This window comes from Rattus norvegicus, chromosome 2 (assembly GCF_021556685.1).
Source record: "Rattus norvegicus strain SHRSP/BbbUtx chromosome 2, alternate assembly SHRSP_T2T, whole genome shotgun sequence".
Taxonomy (NCBI): Eukaryota; Metazoa; Chordata; class Mammalia; order Rodentia; family Muridae; genus Rattus; species Rattus norvegicus.
The window spans coordinates 46350831-46363269 of record NC_141535.1 but is presented as its reverse complement, the minus strand read 5'-3'; the positions used below and the strand labels follow the sequence as shown (position 1 = coordinate 46363269).

Below are 12439 nucleotides of genomic sequence, written 5' to 3'. Positions count from 1 at the left end.
CTACCTAACTTTCAACAAAGCTGTCAACAGCATCAATTAGAAACAAAGAGTCTTGTCAACAAATGATGCTGGGAAATGTCCACGTGTAGAACTAAACTAGATCCATAGCTTTCCCCCTCCTCAAGAATTCAACGTAAATCAAAGACCTTGATGTAAGCCCTGGAAAGCTGAAGCTGCTAGGGGAAAATGTAGGGGACTCAGAGCACTGCCGAGGACTTTCTGGAAGGGATTCCAACAGCTCAGGAAATAATCCCCAGAACTGACTGACAGCCCAGGAAACAGAGACCAGGATAAAGAGAGAAGTATGAGACGTGGAGGAGGGGTCCTGAGTGCACTACTCACCAGACAGGGATCAGTACCTAGAACATATAAAGAACTATGGACACGAAACAGTGAAAAAATCACCCAGAGATCTGGGTTAAGCGAGATGAAGAACGAAAATCCAGTTGCCAATGAGTATTTATTACAGCAAATTGTCTGTCTGTCTGTCTGTCTCTGTCTCTGTCTCTGTCTCTCTCTCTCTCTCTCTCTCTCCCTCCCTCCTCCCCTCCCCTCCTTCCCCCTCCCTCCCCCCTCATGTTCATGCATGTGTTCGTGTGATCACATGAGTGTGTGGGTGTGTGAGGATGAAAGTGGGGACCACAGAGGGTGGGAGGAGACCTTAGATGGGGAAGCAGGCAGTGAAGGGGCATGTGATAGAAAAGCAGAACCCGGGATTACTTGCAGTTTGGAAGGAAACCAGTAAGAGAAGAGAGTAGGAGATGTGTATAAAAACAGGTTGCAACAGCATATGTATGAGAACGCCATAATAAAACCCATCATTTTGTAAATAACTTTAAATTTTCATTTATGGTTATTAAAATGTAACTATAACTTGGTGTGGTGGTTTATGCCTTTAACCCCAGCACTCAACTGGGTATGGGGCTGAGAGAAGTAGAGCTGTGTGAGTTCAGACCAGCCATGTCTACACAGGGAGTTCTAGGCTGGCTACGTAATGAGACTTTGTCTCCAAAAGAAAGAAAGAAGGGAAGAAAGGAAGGAAGGAAGGAAGGAAGGGAGGGAGGGAGGGAGGGAGGGAGAGAGGGAGGGAGGAAGAAAAAGAAAAAATGTTTTAAAACTACTAACATGCAGGGAAGGCCTTGATGTCCACCACTGTGAGGAAAAGCTAAGGTGATCATGTGACTGCTCAGCTAGATACTGCTAATGGATTCACTCAGGATAATCCCAAATCTTCTCAAGGTCTAGAAAGGCCCTGCTAATCCACACTCAGAGCCTAGCCTATGTTCACTCAGCCCAAGTTCCACAAGTAGCCCTCCCGTTCACCAAGCCAGGCAACTCTCTGACCTCAGTTACACACCCCTTTCCTTCTGCCTAGAATACTCTTCACCCAGATACGTATAACACTCCCTCTCGAGCGTCCTCCGGTCTCGGCTGAAATTGTCTCTTGTTATGTTTTGTTGGCAGTGCTGGGAATCAAATCCCTGACCCCATGATGCCAGACAAACACAGTACAAACCGATCCATACCAGAAGCCCTCAATTATTGCCTTATTCGAGGGATCTTTCCTGACCAGACCACCTCACCTAAAATAGCACCGTCCCAGTCTGCCCCAAATCACCATTTGAACCTAATACCTATGCCTCCCCCAAAATTCCTCTGTTTAAGTAAGTCGTAGGTCCCAGTGTGATTGTATTTAGAGAATGGGGAGGGGTTGGCGTGGTGCAGCATCAGTAATGGGGTTAGGGCTATTTTAAGAAGACTGGAGCTCTCCCAGCCCTGTGATTTTCTTTTTCCAATAAGCAAATGGTGATCTGCAAGCCAAGAAACAGAGCCTATGAAGCTATCACCTTGACCTCGGACTTCCAGAAGCCGAGCTGTGAGGCATAAACATCCGTTGCTCCTGCTCCCCAGCCTATCCTGTACTGCAGCCGGAGCTGAGACCTTCTGCCTACCTTCTTCATCTCCTTCCCAGCACGAGAACTGTTTGTCATATATGCATCTCCGCCCAGAAAAGAAGTTACACACTCGGTTCTTTGTTTTGTTAGCATCTGAGATAAAGAGATTCCCGTCAGCTTCCGATAAATATGTTAGAAGTTTCTAGATTCTACTGCTGACTGATGGTAAGTCGGCTCTTTGTGCCAATAGTTCAGAAGAGAGCTTTTGCTCCACAAGAATGCAGGACAATCGGACTTGGTGGGTTATATAGAAAAGGAGGAGGAGGGGCTGGGGATTTAGCTCAGTGGTAGAGCGCTTATCTAGGAAGCACAAGGCCCTGGGTTCTGTCCCCAGCTCGGGGGGGGGGGGGGGGGGGGGGAGGAAGACAGGAAGTTAAAATGGGGCGAGGAGTGGGGGTGGACCTCAGCAGAGTTAGGGAAAAATAAGAAGTGAATCCAATCAAAACACATTGTATAAATATGAATTTCTAAAAATAATAAAATATATATGTATATATATTTTTTAAATAGCAGAAAGTAGCTCTCTTCTCTTGCCCTCTTGTACTCTTCCCTTTGTCCCCTCTCTCCCCATTCCCCTCCCCGCTTCCCTTCGCGTGCTCATGGCCGGCCTCTACTCCTCTCCTCTTCTACTCTTCTCTTATTAAACCTTTCCACGTGGGAAACAATAACAGAAAATAGAACTGCATGGCAGTTATAGAACTGTAAAATGAAAGGTGATAGAAGTTTGATTATTTAAATATAAGCACAAGATATAAAAGAAGCCTACAGATACTCTTTTGTAGTTTGTGGCCACTGAAGGTAATTCACTCTGAGAGTCAGAGAGCGGGAGAGCTGGTGTTCATTGTGATGGGTGTAAAAGGTTTTGTTTGTTCATTTCGGAGTTTGTTTTGTTTGATCTTGACCTGTGGTAACTGTATATTTGAGCCTATGGAGGAAAATCTGAACAACCTACTTTTTCAGTCCATTTGTTAGACAAAATATGAGGAAATGTGGTCTGTTTTATCATTTTTTTTTTTGTTTCTAAATGGCTATTTAAGTACAGATAACAGTACACGTAACAGACCGGAGGAGCGGGTCTTGCTGCCTTAACCAACCCACCTGCTACCGTATATTTCCACTCAGACTGAAGAGCCAGCTGTGCACTATGGTGCAATGCATCTGGACGCTTGCCCAGCTGAGCCCCAGGAGGAGGGAGAGCCCATAGAACGAGCCTGTGGAGGTGGAGAGAAATCACATATGACATATGCCATTTGGGTGATTTCAGAACAGAGTGGGGGGGACCCGCAAACAACAGGAAGAATGAAGGGAAGTTCAGTACACCTTGCTTAGAAGATCTAGCCACATGAGGTATGGTGAGTGGCCCAGTTTGTGTAGTACGCATCATTTGCTTAACTCGACCAGTCTTTCTTCGTAACTAAGTTTGGTTTGGAGGTGGTTCTGTTTGCACTGATAAAGTTGAATGCATGGAAACATTGCTATAAATCTTTTTAAAAGAATTTTGCGGGGCTGGAGAAATGGCTCAGGGGTTAAGAGCACTGACTGCTCTTCCAGAGGTCCTGAGTTCAATTCCCAGCAACCACATGGTGGCTCACAACCATCCATATGGGCATCCTATGCCCTCTTCTGGTGTGTCCGAAGACAGCAACAGTGTACCCACATACATGAAACATAAATAAATTTTTAAAAAAAGAATTTTGCTTATATGACTCAGTGTGCGTGTGTGTGTGAGTGTGTGTGTGTGTGTGTGTGTGTGTGTGTGTGCACGCGCGCGGAGGGGGGTGCATGCGTGCGTGGCCCAGGAGTATACAGATGCCCACAAAAACCAAAGGAGAATGCCAGATACCACCCCCTCTCCCTGCTCCTTGGACTGGAGCTCCCCATTCTGAGCCATTGAAATGGATTCTGGGTACTGAAGTCCAAGCCCTCTCTGAGAGCAGCAAGCACTTCTAACTCTTGTAAAATTATAGGATGATTATTTCAAACAAATGTGTTTAGCACATGTCCTGCAACAGCGTTTGCCTAATTGTGTGGCCTTGCCTGGTTTCGTTTCTTGTTTCTTTGCTTTTCAAGATAGGGTTCTCTGCATAACTTTGGCTGTCCCGGAACTCACTTTGTTAGACCAGGTTGGCCTGGAACTCTGCCTGCCTCTGCCTCCCCAGTGCTGGGATGGCCACTGCTTCGCTAGGGTGGCCATGCTCCACAACTGCCAGGCTGTTTAGGGGGTGGTGGTGTTGTCGTTGTTTTCCCAACTGAACGAACATATTCCGGTAGTTTTGGTAGGTGTACTCTGAAGATGGGGGAATTGGTTGATGTGTTGAAACACCCAGATCCCAGGGTTTTGAATCCAGAACACTTAAATGACTGTGATTGGATGATTCTCCTCTAGTGGAAAAATCACGTCATTCCTTGCACTTTCTCTCTTCTTAAAATCTAGACTACTCTATGACTTTAAAAAAAGAAGAAGGCTAAAACAGCCAGTTATGGTGGTGAGTACCTGTAATCCCAGCACTCCGGAAACGGAAGCAGAAAGAAAAAGAAGCAATCATAATACGTCTGAAGCAGCCTGGGCTATGTGCCTCCTGTACCTGTCTCAAACAAACAAACAAATATCAAAGCACTAGAAAATAAATACTTCTAAGTTTGACTGTGATGTGTGCTTAGCCGCAGGTGTGCGTGTGTACACACACAATTTCACCGTGATAAGGTGAACAGTACACAGCTTCGGAGCAGAACTCCACTGCACAGGTAAGACTGCACTGCAAGACACGTCTGTTTCTGAAAAAAAAAAAAAAGTTTCGGAGTGGCATTTGCAGAGAATTCTGGAAACCGGATGTGGGAAATATTTCTAGCTAGTCCCACTTGCTGGCAGACGCTTCCCTCTGCACACAGGGCAGTGTTTTAGGGGAAAACACATCCCTGATCAGCTGGGGACCCAGCGGAATTTGTAACCGCCAGTGACTGTCCGGATGGTGAAGGCTTTGCCCTGGGGGAAGGCCAGAGTGCGGATGGTGCTATGGCTGCGGATGGGCGTGCTGAAGGAACCGCCTTCCTCCAGCTCACTGTGACTCAGATTCACCGAGCTGGCGCCGCAGTCGGTGCGCAGCCCTCGGAAGACACCATGGAGGTTCCTGGTGCTGCAATCCTTGCTGTCGGGCTCCTGTTGCAGCCGGGGCCGCTTGGGGTCACGGTTCTGCAGGGCTTCCTCGCAGCGCTGGGAGATGTCCCTGAGGATGGCGTCCACTTCCGCGCAACCCTGCCCGGCTTGCCCCGTGGCAGAGAACAGCTCCTCCAGGCTCCTTTTCGTCGTTGCCTTGAGCTGGAAGGGCTCGGCCGGAGACTGCGTGATCATCAGCTTCTGTGAAAGATGGGGAAGAGCGCTGGAACCAGGGAGACTTGCCTGGGGGCGCGCTGGAAGAGTCAGGTGCGCGCTACACAAGAGACACCCAGGGGTCCAACACAGGGTCACTGTCACAGTTCCAACCGTGTCCCGCGCGCTGGTCCACTTACATCCAGCACTGAGGCCAGGTGCCGGGTCCGGCAAGCGAGTTCTTTGAGCTGTACGTTCCTCTCCCTGAGTGAGGCTATCTCCTCCTGTTTCTGCGTCAGCGTCACGTGCAGCTGCAACAGGAGATCTAGCATCAGACCTAAACCACAGTGCTGGGGCTGCTCTTCAGAAATTAATCAGACTCTGACATCATATCAGGACTGAGGACCCACGGACCTTTATTAGCCTGACAGTAGCCAATTATTTGACGTTTTTTCAAAAACGGAAGCATTTCAATAAACTGTATCTCAATTAAAGTTAGTATGTTGTTGGGTAGTAGTCAAGAGTACTTATTTGGTCAACAATCCTCTGAAAGTCAACCATCCTATTCTCTGTTTATCTACCTATAAAATGGGTCTAGTGAGATTGTGCAGCTCTGTGTTGTATCAACTGAGAGGAGAAAGTAAATTAATAAGCACAGAGTTAGACACATAAAAAAATGTCCATAAATATTGTTAGTAGTATTACCAATTGGTGGGATTCGAGAGCAGTGGTGCATGTCTATAATCTCAGCACTAGGGGAAACTGAGGCAGGAGGATCGAAGTTCTAGGCATGCCTGTGTGTGCTACACAGTTGAGTGCAAGAAATAGACAGGGATTGGAAATGCAGCTCAGTTGATAGAGTACTTATGCATGGGGTTTAGATCCCCAGTAACACATAAGCCAGAAATGGTGATGCAAGTCTCAGGAGTTCAAGGACACCTTCAGCTAAATAGGGAGTTTGAGGCCAGGCTACTTGAGACCTTATCTTGAAAAGGAAAGGAAAGGAAAGGAAAGGAAAGGAAAGGAAAGGAAAGGAAAGGAAAGGAAAGGAAAGGAAAGGAGGGGAGGGGAGGGGAGGGGAGAGAGAGGATAAGAGGAGAGGAGGGGAGGGGAGGGGAGGGGAGAAAAGGGGAGGGGAGGGGAGGGGAGAGGAGAGGAGAGGAGAGGAGAGGAGAGGAGAGGAGAGGAGAGGAGAGGAGAGGAGAGGAGAGGAGAGGAGCTGGGACTGGACAAAGAAGAGGTGAGATTCGATCAGCTCAATTTAGCAAGTGCAGAACCAGGTTGGGCCATGGAGCAATCCCAGCTATGAGAGCCAGTGAGTTCACAGAAAGCACATCCCAGCCATTACAACTCCAGACTTCTGCTCTACACCAGACCCTGTCTCTATCCCAAAATTCCCAGCCACCGGTGTCCCTACTTGGTTATTCTCTATGAGAGCAGTCCCGAGTGCCCTCTGGTTCTGGTCAGCCACCTCCTTCCAGTACTGCTCCGTTGGTGGCGGTGGCAGGTCTGGAGCACAAGGCGGTGGGGGTAGCAGTGGAGACCCCAAGGCAGGTGGGTCCAGCGATGGCGAGAGACAGGACCCAAAAGACGGAACATCACAAGGGGAAAAGGGAAAGTCACCGTCGGTCAGGGGAGGCGATGTCAAAGAGGATGAATCTGGGAGAAAGCAAGAGCTGGATTGGCTGCCTCCAGACCGTGCACAGTTGGCACAGTGCCACAGGGGCAAATGCCACCCAGACAGTTGGGTTTGTATGAGTTTTCTTCATAAGGCAAAGTCCATGGTCGCCTGTCTTTCTTGGTGCTTTGTTCATATGCACCAAGCGCTCTACATACCTGCTGAGCTAACCTGAAGGAAATCAGGCAATCATGCTGGAGCGTAGAAAACATACATATTTTGCTCCTCTGCAGACTTAACTTCCTTAACTTCTGTCCCACCCCACAACAGTATAGGGACCTTATTCCCAGAACCCACACTGGGAAGTCATAGAAACACTAAAGACCAGGTGATGTGATTTCCCCCATCGAAGGGAGAGGATATCCTAGATCCCTATTCTGACTCCCTGATATTATACCCCTGTCATTGAACTGCAAAGGGGAACAAGGGGGACGGTACTTGCCTGCAATGAGGTCATCCACCACATCTCTGAAATTCTGCAGGTTGAAATCGGCTTCAGTTTGCAAGGAGGGATTCTAAAACAAACCAGGGGTGTGAGTCACTCAACACCGAATCCGGCCTTCAGAGAACAATTCTAGACAGATGGACGTCCTCAGAGGGTTTTTTTGTTTTGTTTTGTTTTGTTTTAAGATTTATTCATTTATTATATATGAGTACACTGTAGCTGTCTTCAGACACACCAGAAGAGGGCATCGGATCTCTTTACAGATGGTTGTTAGCCACCATGTGGTTGCTGGGAATTGAACTCAGGACCTCTGGAAGAGCAGTCAGTGTTGTTAACTGCTGAGCCATCTCTCCAGCCCAGGGAAGCAGAGTCTCCCCCCCCCCCCCAAGCTGGGGACTGAACCCAGGGCCTTGTGCTTGCTAGGCAAGCGCTCTACCACTGAGCTAAATCCCCAACCCCGTCCTCAGAGGTTTTAACGCTAGTCTGCACACACTCTGGTTCACAGCCAGGAAACTCAAGTTTCATTCACCCATGGCCTTGGGTTGGCAAGTGGGTTAGGCTGCAACCTGTGAGTTCTGCTCCTGCAAGTCTCAAATACCAGCCCAGCTGGCGTTAGGACAGTGATCTGAGCTTCCGCATAAGTGAGCCATCAGGCAGCCACCCTGACTCCTTTTGACACTCTATGCACCCACAGAACTGCAACCCCGACTTAAACTGCCCCCACACCCTCACCTGTCTAATGGCAGAGAGGTGGCACTAATACCAGGTCAGGCACAAAGACATCCAAAGGCGAGGGGCTTAAAGTGCTAAAATCACTTCACCCATAAAGGAAGGAGAAAGGTGGCGGTGTCTAGTTTGTGTGTGTGTTTTGTTTTCACAATCTTTAAAAGTCGGGGGTGGCTTTTCTCCTATGGTGGGATGCACCTCCATATTGCCTGGCCAGGGTTCCCAGGTCCCTGAGAGAAGAAAATGGTAATAAATAAATAAATAAATAAATAAATAAATAAATAAATAAATGGTGGGAGTCCAGGCATTTTCCAAATTCTCTTAAGAGATGGACACTGGGAGTTGGCGTTTTCTTTCTTACATAACCTCTCAATTAATATCCCCAACTGTGTGTAAAGTAGGCAGAGCCCACAGAATGTTTCCTCTTCTATTAGGAGAGAATCAGAAGCTGGGGGAAGAAGATAAATTGCTCAACTCCCCAGTGGCCAGCCAGTGTCTGAGCCGTTCCTCTCTCCTGGTTCCCTCACTGTCTGTCTTTTTAGGCACTCCTGGAGGCCAATGTCAGAAGGGGAAGGGGAATCTCTAGGACCATGGTGTGAAGGGATCTATCCCAGACACCCACCAGAAATGTTCGCTGATTCCACTATTGATTCTCATCTTTGTATTAATCATTTTGTTCTCCTTAAAGCCCCCCTTTACTAGTCATATGTTTGGACATAGAATCACTTACCCCGATTCTAACCCTAACAGGCCCTATTTTCAAAGTACCAGATTCCCTCCTGAAAGAATGACCTAAGCGCCTGCTGGACACTGAGGACTCTGGGTCAGTTGAGGAGAGCCCAGGTCTGTCTTTCCTTACTGGAACCTCATCAGATCTAGGAAGAACCCAGCACCCTCTGCAGGGCAGTCGCCACTCCCACCACTTGCCTTAAGATTCTACTCCAGGGCACCACCTGTTCTGAGTCACCCTGAGCTCTCCCCAAGGTTGTAAAAGCCTAGTAGAGGAGTCCTTAGAAACGTTACTCAACTACCTCGTGGTGCTCGAGAATTCTTCAGAGTTCTGTACTGGGTCTGTTCCAATGGACTTTATGGGCCCAGCACTTGTTGTTAGGGAACTGGAAGTACCTCTTCCTGTCGACTTAGCCTTCACCTGGATAAGACCCTGGCTTCTAAGATACCAGAGCTGAGAGATGACTCTGGCTGAGATGTGTCAGCGACGGCAAGATGTGGACATTGGATGAGTTAAGATGACATATTTAGAGGGAAAGGGAGGGGGGAGTCTCTCTTCTCCAAGATGGCAAAAGACTAGAATTTTGGGAGGAGCAGAGTAAGATTTTTAGAGCAGCCAAGTGCCCAATGTCCATTTCTGAAGAGGGTCATTTTCACACTAGTTTGTTTACAGAGTCCTTTGTCCTTTTCCCCAGTGACTTCCATACTTCTTTAGTACCCACGAAATACAAATGGTTCCCGGGGGGCTGGAAGTGGGTGACGAGACAGGTATGTCCACTCACACAGTCCCTCAGCCACCAGCTCCGAGTTGCTTTGTTCAGACGAATGACAAAGGGCCCTGCGGTAAAAGTTAGCCAGACCGGCTCTGGAAACTAGAACTTGATAACATACTAGGAGGGAAGAGGAATTTGAGATCTGGGAGGCTTGACTTCCTACACTCTGCTCAATGCACCTGTGCTCTCAGTCCATCTTGAGACCTTTGAGGAAATAAACCCATCAGTTTTCCGGTCGGGTTGGTAATTAGCTAGGATCCAGGCAAGGAAAGAGTACCTGAGATGCGGGAGAATCACCACTAGGAGGCGCTTCGGTTCCGAGTAGCGAGGTGCAGTCTGCAAGGTCCTGCAGGTCTATGGTGGTGAGAGCTGCGCGGGGAGATCGGAGACAGGCACCCAGCGAACCCTAAGCCTCTGTCAGGTCGCTGCCAGGACCTTCAATGAGGACCTCGGAACCAGGGGGAGAGGGGGCTGCGGACCGTGTGCGCGGCACCCACCCTACCTGGATAATCGGGTTGTGCAGGTGCTTCGGGGCTCACCTGGCAGCGGAGCGGGTTCTGCTTCCAGGGGGTCCTCGTACACCGACACTGGGCTGCCACCGCCGCATCCTGGGAAGGACTTCCACGGAGGAACGAACTAGCCGGGCACAGAAACGGGGAATGCAGGTCAGCGTTCGGGAAGCTGGGCTGGTAGACTCTCCCAGAGCCAGGACCGCAGCGGGCATCCCCACCTTCCTCTCCGGCTTCCCGGGCTTGCCGAGGGACCGCCGAGACAGGTCCAGCATCCTATTCGGACAGATGCTGTCGAAGGCCCGGCGTCCGGCGGCGCTGCCCTCGCACGCTTGCATCCTGGGATGAAGACCCGCAGCCAGTGCTGCTGCACCTGTTGGGGCCTGAGACGGGCGACAGCGCGTGGAAGGAGCAGAGGGAGGGCCCGGAGGACAAGGGCTGTGAGGGAGGGGCGGCTCGCGCCTGAGCGCCAGAGGTGGCGCCTTCAGACCCGGACAATCTGCGCGCGGGCGGAGGCGTTAACCAACCTGGCAACCCGGCTTCCCCCGGGAGCTGTGAGCGCGGGGCCCGGGCCCGCGAGCGCCCTTTGGCGCCGCGGCATCTTAGCCGCGCCAGGCGAAGGGGGGCGGGAATAAAGAAAGAGAGAGAGAGAGAGAGAGAGAGAGAGAGAGAGAGAGAGAGAGAGAGAGAGAGAGAGAGAGAGAGAGAGAGAGAGAGAGAGAGAGAGAGAGAGAGAGAGAGAGAGAGAGAGAGAGAGAGAGAGAGAAGACGCCACGCGTCCTTAGCCCTCCAGTTTATAGACCGAAGGGTTGGGAAAGGTTAACGATTCTTTGATTTTCTTCCCACCCTAAAGTCAAGGCATACAGTAAGTGTGGAGTGACAATCGCCAAAGCCAGACTCAGGATTTTGCCCAACAGGTGGGGAAATAAAGGGCTCTCTCAGATCAGCCTCCGGGTTACAGAAACTGCCCTCAAATCTGAACAGTATTTTGGATTTTGCCTACTGCCAAAGTTCTGCTCTGTATTCTAGCCTTGTACCTTTCCCGGCAACGGGAGTGCCTAAGCACATCTTTTTTAAGGATCAAGAAAAGTGACAGTTCTGAAGCAGGAGAATAGCTGTCAGTTCTAAACTAGCTTGCGCTACATACTGGCTCCTAGGACAATCTGCACTAAAAAGAATGTCTCAGAGAGGAAAAAGAAAAACAATATAAGTATCTGAAAAATACTACTGCGGACATTTCCAAATCCCCTAAATTCTGGTGGCTTCGCTATCTCAGCATTTGGCTGTCTTCTTTATAGCTGGCCTCTTCTCCTGTACACCCCAACTTCACCACCCCATGTGCAGTTGCACAGATCTCTTCAAGTCAGTCCTCTCCCTGGAAGAAGCATCTTCCAGAATTTGAGTTTACTAGAAAAAGGCATTTCTCAGAATAGATCATCTTTGGGTGAGGGGACCTTTTTGGGGACCACCCAGACCAGTTCAATATAAACAAGCATCTGAAATAGGAATTGGTGTGCCTTTCTGCTGGGCACCTTGCTCTTGCCTTATATCTAGTAATATACGGGAAAGACCTGTCCATGTGCACCCGTTAGCTGGATTAAGAATCAATATATTCCCAGCAGCGGTGGATGATGCCTGAATAGACTTAGAGATATACATTTACAAGAACTGAGTTGAGGTGCACATGTGAGCCTGTGAGGTTGTGGTGTGTGTGTGGCGGGGTGGGGGGGAGGGTTGCTCTGGCTTCCGTGTGAGAATGCACAAGGATGGAGATTAGACCCTATCAGAACATCACCTACCTCAGCAGGGTTATGAAGGTGAGTTGGCTTATATATGTACAGTGGTTGGTGCTTAGACAAATTGGTCCTCCTCCTCCTCTGCCTCCTCTCCTTCTCCTCCTCCTCCTCCCCCTCCTTCCTCTTCTTCCTCCTCCTCTTCTTCCTTCTTCTTCTTCTGCCTCCGTTTCCTCCTCCTCCTTTTTTTTTTTTTTAAAGTGGCCTTTTCAGCTAAACCTGCAGCTTCCCATAGCCTGCCCTGGCTCCGTTCCCTAGTTCTGGAAAATGTGGGAGACAGGCATGGAAGTGTCAGGAGAGGCTGGACTGTTAGACACCAGTGAAGATAAACTACAAAACTGCCTCTCTCCAAAAGGGTCAGACCTCAAGGGCCCCCTTGTTAGGGAGGGCCCCAGACAGTTAGACAGATGACAAGGTCCTCACCCTCTCCCCCATCACAGAAAAGTCCCAGTCCCAAAGGAGAGAGCTCTAGCCAGCTCAGCATACATATCCAGAGAAGAGGGACCCAGGGGACTCACAGTGAG

General features: G+C 49.4%; 1 protein-coding gene across 1 annotated transcript; it reads right to left on the bottom strand.

The window, feature by feature from the left end:
* Positions 1–2808: 2808 nt before the first annotated feature.
* Positions 2809–10528, bottom strand: Mcidas (multiciliate differentiation and DNA synthesis associated cell cycle protein). The gene is given in 7 exon segments (NM_001419705.1): positions 2809–5310; positions 5463–5573; positions 6680–6921; positions 7383–7455; positions 9891–9982; positions 10153–10249; positions 10344–10528. Coding segments are annotated over 7 exon segments (1167 nt in total). The 5' UTR covers positions 10461–10528; the 3' UTR covers positions 2809–4875.
* Between the last annotated feature and the right edge of the window lie 1911 nt (positions 10529–12439).